Source organism: Pinus tabuliformis, chromosome 8 (genome assembly GCF_031772625.1).
Source record: "Pinus tabuliformis cultivar Carrire ecotype Pingquan chromosome 8, CPIR1, whole genome shotgun sequence".
NCBI lineage: Eukaryota > Viridiplantae > Streptophyta > Pinopsida > Pinales > Pinaceae > Pinus > Pinus tabuliformis.
The window spans coordinates 1,906,211,552-1,906,238,492 of record NC_142294.1 but is presented as its reverse complement, the minus strand read 5'-3'; the positions used below and the strand labels follow the sequence as shown (position 1 = coordinate 1,906,238,492).

Sequence of the window (26,941 nt, the reverse complement as noted above, 5' to 3'; positions counted from 1 at the left end):
CTTTCTTAGAAAACCTAAATTCAAATGCACTATGTTCAAATGCCTAAACGTCTCAAACTCCTTTGAGCCCCATAAATTGACCTGAGTAAGTTGAAGTTTTAATAGGAATGGAGATGCCATTGTCAAAAGGGCAATAAGTTTGTCCAATGGAAACACATTGTAGAATGCAAACTACAAAAGGAGAATCCAAAATCAAAATATGGATTATGGTCCCCTGAAACAAGATGCAGCTACTAGAGAAACCTAAATAATCCAAGAGAAGCAGAGGTCTCAAGCAAAAGGGAATTGATTCTCATGTCAAGTCCTCCACGAAAGCCAACTTTCTCCATGTTTTGGAGGCTTCTTGGCCCCTCCTATGGTACCCCTTGGCTCTCCAAAATGGCACCAATTATCCTTCAACTCAAAACATTCAACAACTTGGTCATGGGAAGATTCGAAAGGAGTTTCATTCGCATACGAGTTATAATGCATATACAAATTTGGAGACATATAAAATGCACCTTAATGGAGGTTGGGGGATTACATCATACTTCATTCAAGATACATGTTGCATGTACAATGTCCTTGTATGAGGACATGGAATTGAGTGGCTCCACCACGGTTGGATCAATGTTGCAAGTATCAGAGTTTTCCAAAAAAAATTGAGTTTATGCTTCGTTGATACTTCCACCATTATTTCCAATAAGACTCTTTCTAAACCCTCGACAATATATTCCCTAAAATGATATTTACAACCATTTGCGTTATATTTTAAATGAAAAATGAAGATCGACACTTGCGGCTCCACTAATATGGGTAATACTACAAATTACCCCTCTAATAATGGTGTAGGAAGGCAGACTCAACATAACAAAGGTTCTATAGCAACTTCTAAATACTCTCCCATGTGTCTGTTATCTACTTAGTATTATAGAAATGGTAAAGGTATTTTGTTTAGGAGCCATAATGGTGGGACTAGGATTTGATGCACCATGTGGACAAATGGAGCAAAGGTAAAGTAGCCCTTATCAAGTGTCTTTTCTAGTTGAAAGAGATAAAAGTCATATTAAGCGGCAAGCTTGAAGAGGTGAAGAGGATGACAAAACTTGCACTCAGAGGCGAAGGTTGGCTCTCAACAAACCACAAAATATCATTGATCAATTAATTCCTATATAGACGGAGCTCTCAACCAAATCTAAGTGCTAGAGGCCAAAATTACTCACTTTGAACATAGAATGGAGCCAAGAATGAACATAATGGATAAAACTTGTTTTCTAGAATAGTCACCATTTCTAGAGCAAATGTTGGAGAATGAGGGGAGGTCCCCTTAAGTAAAGATGAGAAACCATACAATATATCCCCAGGGAATAGGCAGATCCTAAGGGATGAGGAAGAACATAGATCTAAGAGCACCAATAGTTTCAATCAAAATGTAAGTGAAGTCATTTAGATTGATAGCAAGGAGAGTGAGTGACTTAAATGTCTTCTTTGTTCCTTTTGTTATCTTGTTTCATTTTGGATGTCTCAAAATGGTTTCAATCTATTAAATTTTTGTATGACTATTCAAAATCATCGCTGGAATTTCTAAAAATGGTTGAGTCAATCATTAATTTCTCTATTGCACTATCAAATAATGCCATAGTTTTATACATTTCATATCAGGGGGTTGTGATTATAAACAGGATAAATGGAAACCAGACTCTGGGCAACACCAGATTGACTGTAAATTTTTATAGTAAATGATAAAGATATTTCATTTATGTTTAATGAAAACATCTTATACTTGTTAAGAAAGAACTCGGGTTCCTCCATAAATTGAGAGATACCTATTTTGTAGCTTTGTTAATTCTAAGCAACTGGAATTTGACAAGCCTCCAAGGGTGCAACTCAATTGGTGATCATTTTGATAATGAAGTGTCATGTACCAAGAGATTTAAGGCTCAAAACCTCCCTAATTTACCCATGGTTGCAGAAGGGGCATACTTGGGCACCTTTAGGTTCTAGTGATAGTGGTTTGAATCAACCACGTGTCACACAAGTACAAAAATGACCCCATTGCCAATTCATCTAGTCATATATCAACAAAAACGAAAAGACTGGAATTTTACACAAATTTCAACTTAATAATGTTAGTGAAACTAGATACTTGTATAGTGGCTACAAAAAATTCTTTGATTTCCATTCTTCCTAAAAGAATTCACCCAAATTTTGTAGGATAAAAATATTTTACCTTAAAATTTGCCAAAATTCTAGAGACTATATAAAATCATTAGAAATTTGAATATTTTTACAAAAATACCATCAAGCATTTTACAGTTTGCATATTAAGAGCTAGTAAGATTCTCCAGGTTTCTAAACTTTAAGATAAATTTACATCCTCGAAATTTTCCCAAACTAGAAATATTTTTAAAATTTAATATACAAAAATTTGGAATAAATTGTTGACAGTTGAAAAAAAATATTACACATTCCTTGCCAATTCCTTATTATTGAAACACATCTGATTTATATGATTTGAATAATTATCATGATATTCTATATGTTACTAATATCATCTCATGTCAAACAATAGAATTTGCTTGATTACCCAAAATTTTAGTCTTCCATCAATAATTAGGAATAAAGAAGGAAAACCGGCATTCATAAATTTTCATCAGTTGGAGTTGGATGACTGCAGCTTTATGCACATAAAATAACAGTTCACGGGGATAATAGTCTAGTCCCACGAGACTAACCAACCGATATTCATCTCAACCCCGGACCTATCAAGTGCCAAGAGATCAAATCCCTTGGTGCAAAACTTTCGATTATCAAATAAATCAAGACTTATTCCGTAGAATTCAAAACTCACAATGCATGAAAATATGGATATGTAAAAATTCATTTTTTATTATTGTTAAAATATTTATATTTGCATTGTAACTTTGTTTCTATGCAAATAACATGTCTATGGTATTTTCATTTATATATAAATCTAATTCTCTATTTTTATCTCTCTATATACTAGTTTTTTTATATTATGAGTACATATCAGATCTTTATTCAATATATATTTTTTTTTTATTTTTTTTTTTATATATCTATATTCAACTAATATACAGTTTTTCTAATATTATTTGTTACAAGTGTTATATCTTTTTAAGTTGACATATGTTGACATCAGCATTGTCAACATGACAACATCTCTACCATACTGGATTGTAGAAGCACCTTTCAGCAAAACAACTTTCTTCCTAAAAAAAAATGAAATCATAGTCAAAAACTGTCTTCCACACACCCTCATTCCAAAATTGAAATTATTATACCCAATGAGTAATGTGTTACTTACGGACATCTAGCCTCCAGAAAAGCAAACTCAAAGCTTAAGCGGGTATCTGCTTAATATTACACTCATCGACTCACCAATGTCTCAGATTAGAGGAGATCACCATAACACCCCTTGCCACTCTCAAAATTGGTCCAATATCCATTTTGGAGAAGCAATTTTCATAGAATGATTCCAAAGAGAATGAATTTTCTTTCAAGTACTAGATATGTGAGACTGCATAAGTGCCAAGTGCAGACAATAATTCTCATGAAAACAGAACTAGAGTTTATATGTTGCGAAATAACTTTACATATTTCTCCCATAAGGAGAATAGAATAAGCGAATAAATATGTGGAGTGCCCCTGTAAAACTAAATTATTCAAAACCACCATTGAGGCACCATTGTTTAGTGCCCCTGTAAAACGAAATTATTCAAAACCACCATTGAGGCACCATAAAAATGATGTAATCAGTACCTCAGCAGCCATTGGAAGGAATGCTTCCGATGAAATATAATAGCATAGTTGAAACATGGAACAGTAAGTGATTAGTGGCTTGCAATGCTATCCGATGAATTAAGATAATATGACAGTGTGATCTCCAAGGGACAGACGTTTCTCTTTGATCAAACTTAAAACCCTGAATTGCACCCTAAATGAGCAAACCAAGCAATAAATTAATATAAGTGATCACTTTGATGCTCATTTCCACAGGAACCCTTCTTTTAGTGATCTAATGCAATTTAGAAGTCATTTGGATCTTGTCTTAATAAATTTAGGTCTTGAAGCCTTCCGCTCCATTTTCTCCCTTTTGCGACGAGTTTTTTCATCCTCTGGCTCCTCCTATAACAAAATCAGGCAGACCAAGTTATTTTCCATGTCTATTCACCATTCACATACATTGGTGGTTTAATGAATGCCAATTTCCAACTCACCGGGGAGCTCTGGAAGAATCCCTTGGAAACATCGAAAAGTTTATATGCAGCAAAAGCAGGGATCTGATTCACACATTAGTCTCAAGAAACTTAGAACAACATTGCATTGATTAAAACAGATATATTTCAGAAATTGTTGATGCAACTGGCAATCATTCATAATGTTCTATACATGTAGGATAAGGCTCATACTATGATCGATGCAGAAGCAATGACACCTAAAACATATTATGACTTATCGAGGTTCATATTGCAAATATCAAAAATCAAAGCAGACTCACAGCAATATAAAAATTATAAATTATGACTGGCGATTATTGTTTGACAACAGAGTTGAACACTACTTAATTCTAAGTTAGTAAAATTACGCAAAATTACGCAACGCTGGCTTATGGCAGTTATATAATACTGCATGTTAGAGTGTCGACAATCAAGGTCACTGTAAATGCCAAATATGATATGTAACAGTTCTGTTCTCCCAAGATCGCACATTCTCTGGTCTCCTCAACACACATTTCTCTCTGGAAGAGACTATCAGATAGTGTATTGAGTCTCACGTTTCAATGAGCTTACTTGGGGAGTCCTCTTCCTCCCCTCGTTCTGCTTCTACTTTTAGACCTGATGTGCTTTAATGCTAACATTTAATGTTTGACATCAGTTTTGTGTTCGTTTTTTTTATTACTATTATCTAGCTCTTTAGCTTCTTTGCTTTCCATGTTAGGAGTTCCTTTTGCACTCCTATGTTCTTAGATTGGTTTTACTTTTGAGTACCATTGACCTACTATTGCTGTCATTGGTTGGACATTAATAAAATTGTCTTACTTTATCTAGAAACATACATAAATGTGGCAAATCAGAATACACAGCAGAATATACAAAGACAAGAGGGCAGAATCAAGAAGATACTTATCTCAGTATGATGTCAGTCCTGTCATTCTCAAGAGCTATGGTTTCTAGGGTCTTCTTGCTAAGGTTCATAAACCCTAGGTTCTCTATTTACAGATTCTTAATGCAAACCCTATGTTGTACAACCTCTTTCCAATTTTGTATTCTAAAGGGTTAGATGAAAAACCCAGAAATACCACGCTTTATATGCAAGAGGATACTCCAAATGCTAGGGATCTATATATTAGCCTTCTTCAAGCAACCTTTCATGAGATTATATGCACATTATGACAAAAGAGCAATGCATACCTGTTTCAATCTTACCTTGTTCATTCTTGCAGAGATCTTTGGTTGTCAGCTTCCTTCATCAAGAGTGCTTTAATCCTTAGAAGTAACCCAAGGTTGCTATCACTGTCATGTCTTGGATATCTTGCATCACCGTGTTTGTAGAGCTTGGATGGTCCACAGAGAGGCATCTCGGATCGCTAGCTGAACTCGAATGGATTTGGAATTTTGAATAGACTTCAAGAGTAGGAAGAGGAGACCTTCTGATCTTTATTATCAGTCTTTGCATTACTGTTATGTCAGGGAAATGCTACTGTTATGTGAGCTAAAGGAACTCGCATTGTTGAAGGACTGTAGATTCGTATAAACCCCGCCTCAGGAATTCGGACCATCCACACTTGGATGCTTAACTTCAAGGCTTGCATTATATCTAAGAAGAGGACTTGTATAACCCAAAAGGATTTGCTTATGTTTATGTCAAAATTGCTTGCTTTAGTCTTTATGTCTCTTTGTATCATTGTTATGCCCAGAAGGTAAATTCGCAACACCGTATTATAGGTATTACATATCTCTGTCCATGGATCGGTATTATAGTTGAAGCCAAGGAGGGAACAATACTCTATGCATCACTAGATCACATCACTGTCCAAGTAGACTTGTATGACTGTCATGTCAAAATTGCATGTAAGGAGTAACTCGGATCAAGGAACAACTTAGATTACAGTCTCATATTACAGTGGTGTCTTGTGAGATGACTTGCATTAAAGTTGATTTGGATCACTGGGCAAAGTAGGAATTCAGATCCCTGCTTCATATCGGGTTAACCCAAGAAATCAGTTATACTTTAGAGGAGAACCACAGTCTAGTTAAGTAGATGGATTCGCATCAATCTTTGCTATGTGAGGAGAATAACTCGTAACATAGTCCAAAGGACTTGCGTTTCTGTTGTAACTTGTAACATAGTGAGGAACCTTGCATCACATTCAGAACATATGCCATTACAGAACCTCGCATTCAAGTCAAGAAGAGACTAGCAGCAAACTACAGGATTGTCATCTTAGGGTAATAGTCACAGGTTTGTAGCCTCAGAAATTTGTAGAAGCCTTCACATCACTGTTGTGTAAGGAGATGACTTGGATTTCAGTCTAAGGGATCACAATTTGAACCACAGAGTAATATATATTTGCATTACAGAGGAGCTGTCCGATATCACAGAAGGGCAAACTTGTATCACAGAAGTACAAACACTTATCATTCCTTGGATAATAGACCTCTCTCACTCTTTTTCTCTTTGTTGGATAGGAAATAACTTCTTCAAGAGATCCAGAATTCTTCCACAGATTTGAAGCCTCGTGAATCCATATTAGAAGCTTGCATACTACCACAGAAACCTTTACCAAAAGGTCAACGAACTTGTTTTGAAGATATGCCAACAAAACTGTCTTTTTCAATACCTCAGCTCTGATACCATGTCGAGAAATCAATAAACAGGGAATGATGAAAATATCTCTTACTTGATAATTACTTGTGAAATCAGTGTTGGCTTATTGTTATTATAATTGTGTTCTTTCTTTCATCAAGCAATTACCAAAATACAAAATATGAAGATCACAGAAACAATAGACTCAAGATATAGGCTCCAAGCCAGGGCTAAAACCCCAGAAGGGGAAAAACCCAGAAAGTCTTCTCTTCTTATAGAATCAGATCAAAGTGAGATATCCTAGACTCAAGACCACCACAAGAACCAAGTCAGCCCTCCTTACAATATTTCTTCCAACTGTTCATAAGCTCAGATCAGCATCTTCCAATTTGGCCTTCTCCAGGAATGTATCACAGCAGTATATAGTATCATATCACAGTAGTCTAGGTGCCTTGTTCATAAGCTCAGATCAGCATCTTCCAATTTGGCCTTCTACAGGAATGTATTACAGTAGTATACAGTATCATATCACAGTAGACTTGGTGCCTTTCCTCAGAATTTCAGATAGTATGTCTATTGCAGAAATCGAATAGCCTTCCACAGAAGCAATAACAGAACTTGCCTTCCACATGAGTAGAACTCGGATACTAGGAGCAGAATTCGAATACCTTTCAAAAAGCAGAACTTCAGATAGATTTCTCACTTTATTACTTCAGGAAAACTCCATCTACTTTCTTCAGAAAATGCTACAGAAGACGAATTGATTCTTGTCCTTTTGATGGATGACAAATGCCAATTTATAGTTGTCTGTTTATACAAAGAGTCACGTCTTTTAGGGCAGGCTGACTTGCCAATCTTGGAGGGCCGACTTGGTCTTGTTTTTGACTCCTTGACTACAATAAAAAATATTTTTTTTATTTTACAAAGGGCCCAAATGGGGCTTGACTTAAGAACATTACTTTGACTCATAAGAAATTCTCTTTTGACTCAACAAATCCTAGAAACATGAAGAAGATGCTTTTAGCTAGAAATAAGAATTAATAATAATATTCTTTTTGACTTTACAAGGAGTACATATTGACACAAATACAAATATGAAGACCGAACCTAGTTACATTTTTCAACACTCCCTCTTAACTAGGGAGGTATTCATAATTACATAACCGGTACAAGGATACTCTCAAATTGAAATATTCTCATAAGAAGAGTCGGATTGATAAGCCATCTTCAAGCATCAACATCATAACATGAGGTCTCTGTCATACTATTCGAAGAAAAAGTAGCTTGTTGAGATTCTGTTTGTGGCCAAAAGAAGGGCCGAAGCCCTGAAAGTAGGTTGAAAGGCCTCAAAACTATAAGCAGAGGGCCGAAAGGCCTCAAACTAAGTGCAGGAGGGCCAAGATATGAAAAATTCTAAACTGAAATTCTACTACAGCAACTGATTTATTTCACCTACTTATTCTTCACAATAACTTATTCACAAAATCCCTTCAACAAATATTAAAATAAATTCTACTGCAGTTATCACATAATTACACAGAGAAAATACATGCACAATAACCAATCACATCAACATAGTTGTTTTTGGACAATTGTCCCTAGAAAAACCCAATGCGGGAAAACCGGTGCAGTAGATGAGGGTTTTATTAATCTTCAGCGACAGTCGCTTTTACAAGGAATGATTTTATAGAGAAACTGAAAGAAAACACCTGAGACTTTCCCTTTGAATCTTTCTGACACTTTGGAAACCCTTCTCCCACTCCTGCGTCAGCCTGCGTGAGGGCTACATCTCTCCTCTGGACTACGTCTCTCTCTATGTTGTCTCTCACTATCCTTGTGTCACCTCCTCCTCAGTCACCGACTACTGTTGATGCCCTCCTCTTCCTCCACCCTGCAACTCTCCCTCTGAAATCGATCTCCTCTTGAGAATCGATTTCCCTTGAGATATTGAGTATCTACTGGTGTATCTCCAAATGATCCTCAAGTCTTCTCTTATACTTTTACTGTTGATGAATCAACAACCGAGATTAAGTCTTTAATCAACAGCTAAGATTAAAAAAGACTTGATCCTCGTCTTTTAGAAGCTTCTCGCCCTTATGTTTATTAATACCCATTAATATTTTTATTTTCCTAAGTTTAGACTTGGGAACCCATTAAAAACATTAATTACTTTAATAACTCCTCATCCGGGTGGAATTTCTCAAAACAATTTCTAGGTCTTGGAGATCTCATGTGCCTTAGCATCTCCTCCAAATTTCAAGGGTAGAGCACATCCAATGCTACCAAAAATAAACACTCCCTCTTAGCGAGGAATGTGCTCTAGCAATGCTTCACCATAGAAACATCACATTGATCTTCCGCATCGGTACCTGTGTTAATGCTTGGCTTGCTACCTCACATCCCCTGCACTGTTGCTTCTTGTACTGCTGCCCATGACACTGCCACTACCACTGCTACCTCTGTACTAGAGATCCCTCTCAACATGTTGCCCATAGCACTGCCACTGCTACATTTGTACTGCAGCTCCCTCTCAATATGCTGCATCATGCTGCCCATAGCACTGCTACTGCTAAGTATTGCACTACAACTCCCGACAGTGGACACTTATCCATTTCTGCTACTGAAATGGATTCTTCACCATCCCCATCTTCTCCCTCAAATAAACAAACTTTGTTCTTCCTAGGGCCTTGGTGAGGATGTTTACCACCTGTTCTCCTGTAGGAGTGTACCTCAACTGTACTGCTCCTCGTCGGACACAGTCTCTGACAAAGTAACACCTGATATCAATGTGCTTCGACCGATCATGAAATACTGGATTCTCAGAGAGCTTGATGCAACTCTGATTATCACACAAAATCCTCGACGCTTCCATCCTTCTCCTGAATAGATTCACAAGCAATTTCCTAAGCCATATGGCTTCGCACGAAACTGTGCTAGCTGCCATATATTCTACTCCAGCTGAGCTCAAAACCACGGATTTATGTTTCCTACTACACCAAGAGGTTATTCCTGATCCAGTGTTGAAACAGTACCCATTTGTACTTTTCCGATCTACTGAACTTCCAGCCCAATCTGCGTCAGTGAACCCACTCAGCCCGATGTCATTGCCTTGGGTGTACAATAGTCCATGCTTGATTGTTCCTTGTATATACCTAAGAACATGTTTGGCTACTGCCTAGTGCGCCCTCTTGGGTTCCATCATGCACTGACTGAGGGTGTTGACAGCGTACAAATGTCTGGCCTGGTATTGACCAAATACATCACGGACCCTGCAAGCTGCCTGTACAAGGTGGGATCAACGTCTTTATCTTTTGATGCATCAATCTTCTTCCAGTTGGTGATCATTGGAGTAGCCATAGGTATATAGTGTTGCAACCTGAATCTCTTCAAGGTCTTTGTAGCATATCTACCTTGTCCAAGGAAGATCTCACCCTTTTGTTGCCAAACTTCCAACCCCATGAAATAATGCATCTGTCCCAAATCCTTCATGTCGAATTGTGTGGCTAGGTTCTTCTTGCAGTGTTTGATGAGCTTGGATGATCCTGTCAGGAAAAGATTATCCACATATAACACTAGGATTAGAGGCTCATTCTTTACGACAAGATAGTAGAGATTAGGGTCTGCGTTACTCTTAACGAATTCCATCTTCTGCAAGTAGCCATCAATTCAATCGTACCATGCTCTAGGTGCCTATTTAAGCCCATACAAGGCTTTCTTTAATCTGCATACATGAGATTTCTTCTCATGAGTCTCAAAACCCTTTGGTTGTTCAATGTATACTTCCTCTTCTATTACCCCATTCAAAAATGTCGTCTTGACATCCATCTGGTGAATCTCCCACCCCATCTGTGCTACAAGATATATCACAGTTCTAATATAAGTATACCTGGCTACTAGGGCGAAGGTTTCTTCGTAGTCTATACCTTCCTTCTGAGCATACCCCTTAGCCACAAACCTGGCTTTGTATTTCTCCACATTGTCATCTGCAACATATTTGACCTTGTAGATCCATCTCGAACCTACCACTAACCTGTCTTGAGGCCTCGGTACCACTTCCCAGACATCATTGACCATTATAGAACTGTATTCCTCCACCATATACTTGATGTTGAACGGCCTCCTGAAAACTAGAAGGTTCCCCAACCTGAGCTACTAGGGCCTGGTATCTATCTGGTTGTCTTCGCTCCCTTTTATTATTCCTGGGTGCACCAATGAAGTCCTCTGCATCCCGTAGAATCTGTCAGAGTTCCCGGCTCGTTCTTCCACTAGAAGTGGGCACATCGATCAATTCTTCCTCTTCCTGAGATTCCTCCTGCTTTGAAGCTTTGTCTTCAGGAGAATTTCTGGTACTAGTTTCTGCTGGTCGAAGTGGTTGGACCAACGGATCATCTTTTGACTACTCCTCGGAAGGCATTTCTCGAGATTTCCTGAAAGCTCTGTCCTCCATGAACTTTACATCCTGCCGAACTACTACCTTCCTACTCCCTGGAAGATAGACTCTATATGCCTTAGCATTCTCGCTATATCCCACAAGATATCCTTTCTCAACAGTTTGATCTAATTTCTTTCTCTTTTCTTCGGGTACACGGCAATACGCTAAACTCCCAAATATCCTGAAATGACTAACTTCAGGTGTCTTCCTGATGAAGACCCTTTCTGGAGAGATTTTTCCCAATGCCCTATGTGGAGCCCTGTTCTAGATATATAAACTGTCGTGTTGCATGCTTCTGCCCACAGGAATTTGGGCATATCTTGATCATACGGCATTGCGCTAGCTGTGATCCAAATGCATCCTAAAAACCTCTAAGTCTTCACATAGTTAAAAACTATTGCATAAAGAAAACCTTTAAAAAGGGCGGAAAACACTATCGGCAGTGAAAAATAATGAGAAACAGTGGAAAACAATCTTATCGGCGGTCAAAAGGAGCAACGCACAGGAGCCGTCGGATCTGGTCGATCAACAGTCTAGATCTGATCGGCATATCGCAATCGGCAAAGGCAAGCAGAGGCTATCGGCGGAGACCATATAAATGTTGTGATAGCGATCAACGGGGTCAACGAGGACCGTCAATCAAGCATGCAAATCGATGGCCCAGGTTAACCCGCCATATCGCATCGGCAGAATACAACGGAGCGCTTACAACGGCCCAGGGGCTTATGCGATTGCGACAAGTCGCATCGCAATATCGCATCGGGGCAACACAAAGGAGCAGGACCAACGCATTCCACTGCGATAGCCAGACCCGACAAGATTATGGGTGATAGTTGATATATTTTCAAGTCAGAAAAAAGGGCTTTTTCAATGTAAATCGCATTTTCGTTAAATAAACGAAAAACAAAAGAAAATACGTCGATGCGATGAACAGGACCCGAAAGAGTTTGTTAATGCAAATATATATAATTTCCAGTCCGATATGAGCGGGATTTTCATGTTTTAATGTATTTTTAAATATAAAAGGAAACCACGAAACAAGTGGGATTTCGAGAGGACCGAAGGCAGTAAGAGGTTTTGGCCGGGCTCCGCCTGAGCCCATACATTGGCTGCCACATGTCCAAACCCTGGAGAGAGAAAACCACTCTTTTCAGGCAGTTAACTCCCATACGCATGGGCCGCCCGAAATAAACCACAGTCGTTGGATCTAGATCTTCCAAATCAACGGTGGAGATGCGATAAGCGACATAAAGGCGGACCCTATAAGAGTATAGAGCGAATTGAAGAATATTTGAAGTCCGATGAACAGTGTTTTGGCGGATTTTTTTTCCGTGTTTGATTGTATTTCTCTGTGTAAACAGAGAATGGCTAATTCGGGGATTTCAAAGGCCCAATGGACTCTTCCATTGCAGAACAGGTGGCCACCTCCCCTGAAGGCGTTTTTCCATGATTGCTAACGCTCAGAAGGGGGATTCGAGCGGACAGAGGCTGGGACCCAGAGAGCCCGAGAAGGAGAAATGAACAGACGGCACCGATTGGCTTTAAAGCCACAGAAGACGGAAGACAGAAACAAGTAGTGCTGAGACAGAGAGCAAACAGAGACAAAGAGTCAGTGAGGAGAGTCTGTGTACTCAGAAAGACTTGGGGAATCCAAGTAAAGCCTTGTTGTTTTATATCTGTTGTGTGAGACTCAAATTGAGCTCACTTTTGTAAAAACTCTACGTCCGAAGACATAATAGAGAGGTCACCACTAAAGGCTGGACCAGGAGATGTAGCCCAGGGGTGTTGGGTGAACTCCTTATTAAACTTGTTGTGTTTATGTGTGTTTGTCTATTATGTTCTTTTACTGCTTCATTGTCTATGTCTTTGCAATCTTATCGATCCACTGCACAAAGTAACATAGGCAAATCCACGCACATGAGTCTGTAATACCTTAATAATTGTCTAAGATCTCATTATCAGATCAAGCTGCTTCCACAATAGTCTTGTTTTTCCTTTCTTCTACCCCATTTTGCTCGGATTGTAGGGAGTTGTCGGTGAAGTCCTTGTCAACATACTCTCCACCATGTCTAAGTGCAACACTTTTATCTTCTTTCCTATCAGATTCTCCACTAGAGCCTTGAACTCTTTGAATCGACCAAAAACCTCATCCTTGGTTTTTAAAAAGTAGATCCAAGTCTTCTTGGAATGGTCATTGATGAAGGTGACGAAGTATTCGGCACCACTAAGAGCTTTTGTGGACATCGATCTGCAGATGTCTGAGTGTATCAATCCTAGCACACTCTTAGCTCTATTGTTAGTTCTGGAAAACGCTGCTTTGGCATACTTGCCTAGAGCGCACCCTCTGCATACATCATCTCATTCGATTCTCAGTTTTGGAACTCCTGATACTGTTTTCCTGAGAATTCTCAGAGCCCCATGGTGTAATTGTCCCATCCTCCTGTGCCATAGTTCATTCAAATCTTTGTTTCCATTCCTGCCTATCAGTGCCATTGGTGATTCTAGTTGTAATCTATACAGCCTTCCTTTTCCAACTCAGGTGTTTGACATATACTTTCTTCTTAATGAAGAAAACGTCATAGCCCTTGTTTTGAAGTTGAGATACGGAGAGTAAGTTCATTCCCAATCCTAGCACATGCAGCACATTGGTTGCTCGAAGCCGCACTCCTACTTCGGTTAGAAAGACTACAGTTCCTCTTCCTACTAGGGTACACTTTGCCTTATTTCCCATGGTGATCTGAAAATTCATTCATTCTTCTTGATAATCTGAAAAACATTCTCGAATTCCTGCCATATGCCAAGAAGCTCCACTGTCTATATACAAAACCTCAGAGGAGGAAAAGCTTGCTAGGAAAGCGACTTCTTCTTCCAATCTAGAAGCTAACATAGAAAAATCGTGATCTATCCCTTGTGCATTCTTTTGTAAATCGGCGTGAGTCCCTTTGAGTTGATGCCTCTGCATCATGCTCTTGACCCATAGTCGATTCTTCTCTCCTGTTGCCGGATCTCTGCTCTGATACCATGTGAAAATTTCTAAACTGAAATTCTACTACAACAACTAATTTATTTCACCTACTTATTCTTCACAATAAGTTATTTATTAAATCCTTTCAACAAATATTAAAATAAATTCTACTGCAATTATCACATAATTACACAGAAAATACATGCACAAGAACCAATCACATCAACACAGTGGTTTTTGGACAATTGTCCCTGGAAAAACCCAATGCGGGAAAACCAGTGCAGAAGATGAGGGTATTATTAATCTTCAGCAACAGTCGCTTTTACAAGGAATGATTTTACAAAGACACTGAAAGAAAAGCCCTGAGACTTTCCCTTTGAATCTTTCTGACACTTTCTGTCATCATTGCATTATTGTTGAGATTTTATATGTATAATTGCTCAATGATATATATGGCATACGATAAATTGATTAATTAATCATTAGAAAGTAATTATCAGATTAGAAGATCAGTTTCTATTACAGAAAATTCAACAATTTTGACTATTGTTTCTTTTCTTATTAGTTGTTGTATCTGGGTTTTAATCTAATAATCTTTCAAACAAGCAAGATCACACAAAAGCTAATGGATTGAGCCATCAAAGGGCTACATAGTTATGTGGAAGAGGAAATCTAGGGTGAAAACCCACTTTATATTTTTTGTTTACTGGTAGGTCTTTCCAAGAAGAGTTGGGTCATTCCAACAGAGAGCTTCAACCTAGAAGGGAGCTTGTGCTCCATCATACACTCAAATCAAAAGCCAGAGAATGCCACACTAGGGGGGCACTCCTAGTTGAATCTGAATAGTGGAAGAAATTATTAAGTCACAAATAGGGGCAATTTCTCTTGTAGCCCAAGACCACTTCCCTAACAAAGTGCAATGTCAACTTAAGCAGGTGTGTGTTTCATAACCCAGTAAGTGAAGTATATTTATTTGGTACATGATTTTTTTAACTGTCATATCATAAGCAACAAGCTTTTACCTTGGAATATTGAAAACAAAGTAAAATCTAAGCCAATATTAGACACATTGAATTTGTATTATTATTCGATATCTTTACCCCTGTGTATCTGGTGATTTTAGTGTAGATTTGGGCGTTTTACTGGTTGTAACTCAAGAAATCTGCAACAAATATCAAGGTTTTCAGCTCCTAACAAGTAAGTAAATCGTTTAGAACCTTGTACTTAGACTCTAGACATCGAATTTAAAACCTCCCTTTATGACATTCATGGACAACCTATTATCCACATCCTCTCCCCCCCTCCTCGTGCCACGTTTTTTCAGGAGGGGCATCAAAACAGCAGTCAGAGTTATGAGTACCAACAAAGCGACAGATGAGGAAGGGCTTCAAGTCAAATTCCTTAGACATGCCTTCCAAACTCTTGAGTCCTATATTGCTGATTAACTTAACCATATGGTGTGTGTTGACTCGTGACTGGTTCTTGAGCCACCACCACAAAGATGTGCAAAACATTGCACTCGATTACTCCTCTAAAGATAATAACAATATATTAAAAATGAAAACATATAAGCTTTCAAAGGTGGGGCACGCCAAAGCAATAAGGATTTGACATCATCTGATTGTTTTTTCATGATTTCATGCCTTCACATAGTAATTTGAAAAGGTTGTCGGTGACACAAGGAGTGGTATCTATAATGGTAGTATACAAGTATGTTTCAATGTGTTGGAGAATTTGAGAACCTGCCTTTACAGTCAATATTTCTGATATATAATGTCTCACAAAATAATCATATGAATACAGTGATTTTTAGTACTATAAGTAAACAGCGATGCACCTTCTCCTATTACTTATAGGTTGATCAACTCTAAATCACCGACACATAAGTAGCGGCTTTATAACAGTACAGAATTCTCATGTATTAAAATGATGTCAAAGGTCTTATGAAATAACAACGTTATGCAACAATATCATAGAATAAGGGTGATGGTATTATAGTTTGCAATGTTTCATGTTTGTGTTATGTAAAGCACCCAGACAAGGATTGTTATACATTGATGGTAAGGGTGTAAAGTACAGTGCATGATATGACACATTGATTGTAAGGGTGTAAAGTACAGTGCATATGACACCATTGCATTCTCTAGAAGAGTTTTGATATCTGTAAAGCATGGCATCATAGAAAGAAGCATATGATAGTAGAATTAGAATCTACATGATCAAATTACTTCGGAAGGAATCATCTAGCTTACAAGAATGGAAAGATTGACCATATTGCACATTATAGTTCATCCAAGCATTTTCTAACATAATGTTAGAGGTAGTCATCTTGCAAAGAAGGATCATCAAGATCCTCCAATAAGAACCATCATTCAGGAAGGTTCTTGGAAGAAGCATTATGACATGACTGGTATGTATTCCATCTAGTATGGAAACAGTAGTCTTGAAGGATGAAGGCATGCAGATAGTCAAATGACAGTTTGAACTTTGAAGTCTTTCTACTTTTAAGGAAGGAAAGCTTATCTTCGATAAAGATGGAAGCAAGATCATTCAAAGAAAGGATGGTTAGATGATTGTATGGAAGCAAAGGTATGCATGTCCTTAAGTAACTCTTCTCTAGAAGGTAGAATTCATGTCTACAAGAATCTTGCAGAAGAAGTTGATCATAAGAATGTGCTCGGTAAGACTTCCATGTAATTACTCAACACTTGGAAGGAGGAGTTTGGCATGCTTTGGAATGGTTAAGGCTCAAGACTCTTCCACAAAGCAACATGATTTAGACATGATGATATTGATCAACATCGAATATGGTTTCCTGAAGAAAGAAAGAGAGTTGATAATGACAACTCCAAGGAAGAATAAATTGCAGCTTGCTGGTCAGTTTGTTCCATGGGCACTTTGATTACAAGTGATTAGCATGGAGAAGGATCTTTGGTAAAAGATGAAGATAGACCATACAAAAGGATGTTGATCTCAAAAGTAAGCAAAATCCAAAGAGGCCATCATATTGAGGTAACTTCAATATTAAAAGTCTTGGTTTTGGTAATCTGGTCGATGTATGTTTTTGCTACTTGGAAGGATATTGCAGAAATGCATAATAGCAGTTGAGGTTAGTATACCTACAACTGTTAGTTTAGAACTCAATCCAATGAATACATGGATTGAGAGGATGGTTTTGGTAATCCTTGAAAGATTGTGTTGTCAAGATGTTTACATCATCTTGGAATTAAGATGTAGCAGTACAAAGAGATAACTCAATGTTCATAAGAATGATGAAGATCACTTTCATGTCTAAAGAAAGCTATGAGTAAGCTCTACTTTGACTGGCTAAATATAATGCTTTTGTTGATGACGACTACTGATATGAAAGGTTGATGGCCCGAATCCTATCACAGTTTGGCTCCATTACATTAAAGATCAATTGGTAAAGATGCGAAGAAGAGGAGGAGCCATGTAGCTACTTGAAGATCTCCATGAAGGACTAGTAGTTGATGTATTGATGAAGACACACTAGAAAGCTTCCCAATTGAAAGGAAGTAAAAGAATCTCCTCTATGCTTTAGAGGGAGTAAGAAGTCTCCTTAAATTTTTGAGGAGCAAGGATCTATTCCCCAATCAAGAGGGAATGAGGATCTCCTCTCTAGGTTAAGAGGGAGTGATGTTAAAGACATCATATTCTCCATGTGTCATGCACTAGACCAGGACTAACAGTCGTAAGTCTTAGTGAAGGCACTAGGAAGGAGAATGGAGGATTAGATAAGCATCTAAGATTAATACTCCTTGAGGATATAGAATCCAAGATAGGAAGTAGTCTTGTTGACTGATACTCTTTGAGGATTGGACAAATATCCAAGACAAGAGTGGTCGAAAAGCACTGATGTTCTTTGAGGTTCGAGAATCCGAGATAAGAATAGTCCTAGGACATACCTAGTGAACATTTGGATGGGATATGTACCTTGAGAGGTAGTGTGGTGTCTCACATAACACCTCCCAGCATTATGCTCTAATATAAATAAGAGCTTGTCAAGTCAAGTCAAGTTGACAATGTTGGGTATGTTGATGATGCTTAAAGATGGCTTACCAATCTGACTCTTCTTATGAGAACTCTTCAGTTTGAGAATATCCTTGTACCAGTTGTACAATTATGAATACCTCCCTAGTTAAGAGGGAGTGTTGGAAAATGTAACTAGTTTCGGTCTTCATAATTGTCATTTTACTCATGTCATTATGCATATCTTATGTTACAAGAAAAAGAAGAAAGAAAAAATATTATTTACAAGCATGGGTTTCATGTTCCATTTGTATTGGTCATCTAGTTCAAACATGCATTTCATGCTCCTAGGGTTTGTCTAGTCAAAAAAATATTTTTCTTGAGTCAAAAATGTCTTTGTCATTTGTATAAGACCCTATTGGGCAAGTTGTAACATGTAAAAGATATTATTTTGAGTCTAGAAAGTCAAAATAAGCCTCCAATCACAAGTCAGCCCTAACTATGAGAATTCGACCTTTCTCACCTAGAAGAGGCTATTCGACCTCATGAAAAATATATATATAAGGAGACTTCGACTCATTTGAAGACAACACATTCTCAAGTTCGATCTACAATAGAACATGAAGGAAATCAAAAGCGAGGAGACTAGAAGACAAGAAGAAAAAAACCTAGCAAAGAAAAGAGGCTGAAATCTTAACTTTTCTGCTCACACGTGCGAGGATTAAGGTTTTTGTTCTGCTGCAAGGGGCCAAGAGTTGCAGGACGAAGTTTCTAAAATCACTGCAGGTCCAAAGGTCTGAATTTGGGAGCAGAAATTTGAGTTTGAAGCAAGTTTAAATAAGGTTTGATTCTTGTTAACTAGAGTTGACTTTGACTTCTTGGAAGGGCATTGAAGGAGGGTTGACTTGGTGCTTGGAGGGGGTCTTGGTCAAAGTATTTGGGTCTTGGAATTCTCATTTGATCAAATTCTATAAGAAGAGAAGAGATTCTTTTGGGTTTTCCCCTTTGAGGTTTTTTTCCCTTGCTTGGAGCCTATATTTTGTGTCCTCTGTCTTTTATGATCTTTATGGTTTATGCTCTTGATAATTATTTAATGAAGAGAATTTAATAAAGAACACAGAGAAGCTAACTAAAGTTCACAAGTAATTCTTAGAGTTAAGGAGAATTGTTTAAATAGCTACCCTAATAGATTCTCCAACATTCGGAAGCATACGTAGAAGTATCTGAGGTATATCAACGAAGAAGTTGAAGCATATATCATCCATCATAGCAAAGAATCAAGGCTAAACTTGATGCGACTTATTGTGGACATCTCCTAATGAAGCCCGTACGGATATCTCAATGAAGTGGCCCATATCTTTGTAACATAGCTACTTGATTAACTATACTTCTATGAAATTCTCGAGGCTTGCAACAGTTCATTTAAGACACATGATTAGAAGTATGAAGCTTGGAAACAATGGTTCAACTCCCTATGAAAAAGGACTATGACCAAGTTTGAAATATCATCAAAATTCTGGGATACCTAGTGGAAAGAACCAAAGTTTTGTAAACAGAAACCAAACTATTAAAGTCTATATCTGACCTTGAGGATCATACCTTTTGTTAAAGAATTGAATGCCAAACCTAAAGATCCAATTGTAGTATGAACTATGATAAGAAAACTGAAGGTGCATAAATTTCATGTCTGTGGTAACACCTTTTATGACGTTCAAGCTTGTGGCTACATACTTTTGAGTTCACTATAAAACTACTACTATCCCTATGGATAAGGCATCCAGAGGACAGGAATATGAGACACATCTCTTGAAGACAGAATTCCTTTCTTTGATTCATATTCTAGTTTGAATATCGAGATGTTGGGAGCTCTACGGAAGAACTGTGATTTGAAGCTTATCCTTGTGACACCAGTACATGAAGCAATCATGCTACATAGATTTCATTCTTATACATAAAAGAAAGACATAATCCATCAATGAAGCCGACCTGAAGTCTGAAAGGAGTGATTTAAATAAGTTTGGAAGAGTAAGTTGCAAGTGACAGCTTTGTAGATATATGTGAAGACCTAAAGAACATTACTATGTGTTATATACAAAGGACAAAAGTTTGGGATACATATGAAGGTCACTTTTCTATGGTATATAGCTTATGGAAGTGACGGAACAATGTGTAAATCGACTAAAGACCAAGACTTTGTGAACTATGGAAGAAATGTGATAAGATATCTGAAGGTTAATGAAGATCATCTCTGTCTCTATGAAGGTCTAAGGTACCTCTATTGAAGGAAGTTAACAGGACTATATCTCTGCAAGGATAAGGTAAGCTTGAAGAAGGTACGTATAAATCTTGTTCATTTGTAGTAGTTTAATGATCTCTTGTAAGATGGCAATAAAAGGGCCTGTGTAGAGATCATTGACATGTTAGCATTTGAAGTATCTTCTTGCATATGTAGACTAGGTTTTATGATTAAAGAATGAAATTTAATGCATAAAAGGCTTGTCAATAATGTCTCTAGTGTTTTGTAACTAACTCTCTAGTATATTCGTGTTGAAATTTCTAAGTCTAACACGTCAGAAATTCTTCTTGCATTATCTGGTTTATTTCACCTACTTGTTTATTTCTTAACAAGTTATTTAACCATATAAATACTGAAAATAAACACAAATGCAGCCTCAACTCATCTACAGATCATCAACTGAAATAACAGACAAACACACAAGGGACACTGTTATTTTTGGACAATCGTCTTCGAAAAACCCAACTTGGGAAAACCGGTGTAGCAGTTCTAAGGGTTTTATTATTAAGCAGCTTTTTTGAGTACAACTAGGGTGCCAAACTGGCTCACCCAACAGCGATATCTATCTGGCAGTAATACCTCTCTTCGGAAGCAGATATTCAACAAATCTGCTCCACAAAAATTTCTCCAACGCTTCTTTGAGGTTCTGCGTCAGCCCTCCTGGCCTCTACATCACTCTGAAACCCTCTGCGTCAGCCTTCTGCTACTTTGCGTCATCTCTTTGGCCTTCTGCGTCACCCACACAGGTCCTGCTAGCCTTTGTGCAGTCTCTATGGCCCTTTGCATGGCTCCTACTAGCTCTGCGTAGCCTCCTCAATCACTGCGTTGGCCCTCCGGCACTATCTCTGCCTCTCTGCTATGCACTCACTGCCCCTCGCTGCAACTCAGATCACTTGTTCGAATTTTCTCAGCAAACCCCACTCCAGAAAATCGAACTGACTGATCAATCTTGGTGTATCTCCAACTGACCCTCAAGCCTCCTTTTATACTTTTCCTGTCGAGTCTTCAACGGCTGAGATTAAGTCTCTAATCAACAGCTAAGATTAGATTTGGCTTGATCCATGTCATTTAGAACATTCTCACCAAGTTGTATATTAATACCCATTAATATTTTAATATTCCTAAATTTAGACTTGAAAAACCATTAAAAATATTAATTATTTTAATATCTCTCTAACCGGGTGGAATTTCCCAAACCATTTCTGGGTCTTAGAGATCTCATGTGCTTTAGCCTCTCCACCAATTTTCATGGATAGAGCACATCTGATGCTACCCCAAATCAACAATTCACAGAATTTGCAATCTTTGAATGGCAAGTCTTGAAGACTTTGGCATCTAGGGTTTGTAAACCCTAGCAAAGTTTAGACTACGAAGAACCCTAGAAACAAAACTCCATCCAATTGTTTACGTTGTAAGAAGTAGATCTAACCCTTAATGATAATAACATCATACTAACGTGAAAACAAGGTTGGTGAACAAGTTCAAAATTAAGAGGGAGCTAACCCTTCTCAAAAGATAAGTACTCTACATCTCCTTGATTACTACTAATAATATTGTCTTTGTACTTTGTCTTTTTTTCTTTCATGGTCTTCTAATAAAGCTTGCAGGTCAAGACAAGAACTATTTAAACTTGACTAATAGATGGAAGAATTGAAAGAACTCAGCAAAGCACAAAGACTTCTTTGAATCCTAATAGATGTAATTGAAGAAGGAGAAAGCAGTTTAAAGTATGCATCAAAGAAGTCGATTAGATAAAGTTCACTTACCTCAGCTGGAAAGGAGGAGTTGTCAAATTCTGGATGGATACAACACTAATTGAAGTTTGAAAGAAAACCCAGGGAAGTTTGTGATCAAAAGAGAAGATGACTGATCTAGGGCAATATCTTGTAGCAAGAAGTTGAAGAGTTCTAATTCGTTTCAAGAACACAATGATTAGGTTGACAGTACTGATGTTGATAGAGATATTATTGATGATTGGGAGCTTATATGTTTTCTTGGAAAAGCATGAAGCAAAATTATGTTTCAATACAAAGAAAGAAGATGTGAAGGCTTGTGCAATCAATTGTAAAGAATTTTGGCTCCATAAGGTGTTTGATGAACTACTTGAAGACACATTAGATTTAAAGCTATCAGAGAACCAGGAAGGTCGAAGCTCGTTATGATGTGATGCAGACAGGAGCCAAGAAGCTACAATGGACCTCCACAATACGAAGCAGGTAGTCGATGTATTAATAAAGTTTCTAAGAACTATATGAGAGGGAGTGAGGGTGGACACCCATATTCTCCATGTGTCATGCACTATGGCCAGGACTATCAATCGTATGCCTAGTGAAGGCACTAGTAGGGAGAATGGTGGACTGGATAAGCATTTGGGACCGATATTATTTGAGGATGGGTAGTATCCAAGATAAGAAAAGTCCCAAGGACTGATATTCTTCGAGGATGGGTGGTATCCAAGGTAAGAATAGTCCAATGAGGGCATATCTGGTCAACATCCAAATGGGGTATGTGCCGAAAGAGGCAGTGGTGGTGTCCAAATTTATGCCTCCCAGCGTTGTGCTCTAATCTAGTGGAGAGATAGGGCTTGTTAGTCAAGGCCTTTCTATTTTGACAATGCCAGTTATGATGATGCTTATCAATCCAGATCTTATAGAAGTTCTCAACTTGAGAATATCCTAATAAGTCATTATGAATACCTCCCTGGTGGAGTGTTGAAATTGTAACTAGGTTCGGTCTTCATAATTATTGTACTTGTATCAACGTAAAAATAAAAAACAAAAATATTTATTATTACTTTTATTATCAATTATGTTCTTCATGTTGAAATGTAACTAGTGTCGGTCTTCATAATTGTATCATGACTTGATGTAACCTTCGTACTTGTCAAAAGAAAGAAAAAGAAATTATATTTTTGTAAAAAGAAAATTATTTATTTATAAATAGGTTTCTTGCCAATGGTTATATGTCCTAGGTCAGAGTACCCATTGAGTGCATTAGGGGTTATGAAGAAAAAGTCAAAGAGTCAAGGTCATGATGTAAAGTCCCTTGGAGGGTTCATGTATCAAGAAAATTGTTATTTTGTATATTAGAAATATTTAGATGCTCCAATAAATCAAGTCGGCCAGCAAGTTAAGAAGTCAACCTTATGAGGGCCTGAAGGCCTCATGTAAAGGCTATATAAAGATACCAATTTGACCTTCACTAGTAGCACAAGAAACTCACATAAGCAAGAGTTTGGGTCTGCGGCTAGAAGAAGGTGCGAAGGTGGAAAAAGGTCTTAAAGGCATGTGAAGAAGAAAAGTTTTGCTCTACATATGTAGTACCTAGGGTTACCTCTGGTTTGAGGATAAGGAGGTACTGCAATTCGTTCTCTTGAAGAGCCCTAATTTCGCTGTCCTTGGAGAACTTGTGGAGGAAGTCTGGCTGATTGATTGATGGAAGCAAAGGTCTAGGGTTTGGTCTTGGAAGTCTCCTTTGATTTGATTCTATAAGAAGAAGTTCTCATGAGTTTTCCCCTTGTGGAGGGGTTTTTCCTTGGCTTGGAGCCTATGTCTGATGTCTCTCTCTTATGGTTGTGATCCGCATTGTTTTGGCATTTATTTGATGATGAAGATAAACATAATAAACAAAGAATGAAGAACTAAATATCACAGATAAAACGTCATGTACGGAAAATGAAATAATAAACTGCCCTAATTTTAAATTTTCCAACATGGTATCAGAGCTAAGGCTTTGTACAGTGGGCAGAAAGAAGATCGTTTTCTCTAGGTCGAACTCATTTTTTTAGCACTTGGAGGGAGGACCTAAAGATAATCGAATAAGTCTCTCCAATCCGCATCTTCTGGCAGGTAGATCGAAGTTTTCTGGGTATGCATATTAGTCCTCTCCATAACAAGGCCACAGACTTCTCAAAGGAAGCGAGATTATTTAAAGGAGCATTATAGTTCTGTCTTAAGGGGCAGAAAGGCCTATTCTCAAGCAATGGGAAGGTCAATCTCATCAAAAGACAGATCGAAGTCCTTTGCATCGTACTTAGCATTATTTCAACTTTCAAGTGATAAGACTTTTGAATAGATATCACTTCAAAAGATCTAAAGGCCTAATGCATCAACCCTGAGCAGACTGAGCTCTTTGGCAAAGGAAGAGAGCCTCTGATCATTGATTTAAAGGACTGTCTCCACCATCTCAATCGAAATCACAGAAATATCTTCAGATCCGAGGTTCTTATCACCTTTGTGGGGTCTAATCATGTAAAGACCCCCTCTATGAACGTGAAAAGCAAGATCAAACTGGTTGAAGGGGTTACAAGCTTCGTTGAGGATCTAATTCAAGTAGAAAAAGAAAGATCTGATCCATAATCATTGTAATGAAGGGTTCGATCAGTTCTGGGCTTATTATACTTATTGGAGAACCAAAATCATAGATCACAGTCATCAATGAAGAGGGGTCAAATACTATATTTCTATACAGGCCTAGACCGAGTTTGAATCTGCATAATAGATCTCAAGCTACTGTCATCTTGCAAATTCGATCCTGTGGAGTCCGAGACTCTGTGGCACAACAGCGCAGTCTCCAAATATATAGATACTTATTCTCTGAAGCTTGAAACAGTGTGTTAAGGAAGCCAACCTACAGGTGGTCTTAATCAAGATGTATAACTGTGCCCCTTGAAATCAAAATTGTAATCCGAAACTCTGTGAAAAATCAAGTTTGAATTTTTTGTCATATCAAGGAACCAGCCTATTTTGATTCTGTGCATAAAGGAGACCTAGAATGAAGGCTCATCAAGCTTAATTGTCTATTTGCATAAAATAGAAGGGTCACACCTTTGTTCACAGTCTTGAACAAAAAACCGTGAAGGAATAAAGAACTGTGTATTCCACAAAGACGACATTAGCATATATACACAGCTTGATCTAGTCATATCAGATTGAAGTTGACCTGAGCAATGTTTACAGTGACAATATTGCTTTAATTAAGGGTCTATATTAAAACCCTAGTTCTAGGGTATAGACATCAGTGAAAAGGATATAAATTTGGTCACGATGGACGGAAAGGAAAGCTTCAAGTAGTGGTGAATCAATGCTCGATAGTTTTGTTTATTGACAATCATTGTGAAGTTGACACCTGGAAGAAAATCCTTAGAGAGGCAGTTAGCCGGATCGCAGGCAAAAGAACAGTAGCAGACTGTCCTTAGAGCAAGAAAAATATATAAGCAAGCACAGTAAAGGATATCCAGAATTGATGGAAACCATGGCATCCAAATTTTAAGGCCACTGCAGGTACAAGAGGTACAGAAAGAAGGAAGAGCAAATCCTCTATTTTGGCAAGCATCATGGAAGAAGGGAACTGTGAGGACCCTTGGATCCTCAAACACTCTAACAGATTCATAGAAAAGATATGGATGTCGAGTAAAGAAGAATGAATAGCAGCATATTCTCAAAATTGATTATAGCAGTCATCCCAATAGAAAGGAAGTAGCTCATAGCAACCTCATTGAGAGCATGGAAAGGTCAACTAAAATGGATAGAAGAAGGTTATCAGTATAGAGCTCGTCATACATCATTCAAGAGGAGCATTTGCAGGATGAGGATGATCAATATCCTCCATTGAATCTTCAAAGGAAGATTCACCTATTGAAAGAAGCAAGTGTCTCGCTGGGAATTCCACCTTGTGAGGGATTCATGGGATGATGGTATGATGACTAAGAAATGAAGCAGGTTAAGATGATTGAAGAACCTTCAATCAAGGAAGCTGAAGAAGGAAGATGACCAAAAGGAAGAAATGAGGTATGTATGCATGTATTTAATAAAACTGAGTCATGTCATATAGTTGTAGTTAGCATGGATAGATGCACTACCTCATAAGCATGATCAAGGAAAAGAATCTCCTCCTTTGAAAGGATGCATAAAGGCATGGATCACATAATAAAATCAAGATAATAAGTCTTCATAATGAATATGAGGTGGTTGATAAAATAAAGGAACTATGGATGGAAGTTCTTGGGGAGTAATATGTGAAGGAAAAAAGGAGAGATCATGAAAAGTGCAACTATGGTCACATAGAAAAGGAAATCAACATCTATTGGCTAGAAGGATTGACTGTGACATCTTCATGGAAAAGGTATGTAGACTCCGATGCAGTTTGGAAAAGAAAGAGACCATTGACATTAAATATTTTTTGGAGATGTGTCAATATGTATGCAGAATGTTGATGATGCAAATGAACAGATGTCATGATGAAAGGCCATCACAAAGGTAAAGTCAATTTGATGTTCATTTTTTATTTTTGAACAATATATGGATGGGTTAACGCAGGGCTACCTAAAGGAAGTGTTGGGGATGTCACCCACAACTGGTATTCATGGGGTAGGATTGAAGACCCTGAAGGAAACATGACGAAAAGAAGGTAGCAAGGTATGAACTTGAAGAAAGGCCAGATATGGACT

At 37.9% G+C, this 26,941-nt stretch overlaps 1 protein-coding gene across 1 annotated transcript in view; it reads right to left on the bottom strand.

Moving 5' to 3' along the window:
- Positions 1-3,261: 3,261 nt before the first annotated feature.
- LOC149244054 (uncharacterized) overlaps positions 3,262-26,941 on the bottom strand; it is a 51,210-nt gene continuing 27,530 nt past the window's right edge. Inside the window, exons 4-5 of the mRNA XM_089374737.1 lie at positions 4,221-4,283; positions 3,262-4,128 (exon numbers count right to left, since the gene is read on the bottom strand). Coding sequence (XP_089230863.1) covers positions 4,036-4,128; positions 4,221-4,283 — 156 coding nt within the window. The 3' untranslated portion in view covers positions 3,262-4,035. The remainder of the gene's footprint in view (positions 4,129-4,220; positions 4,284-26,941) is intronic.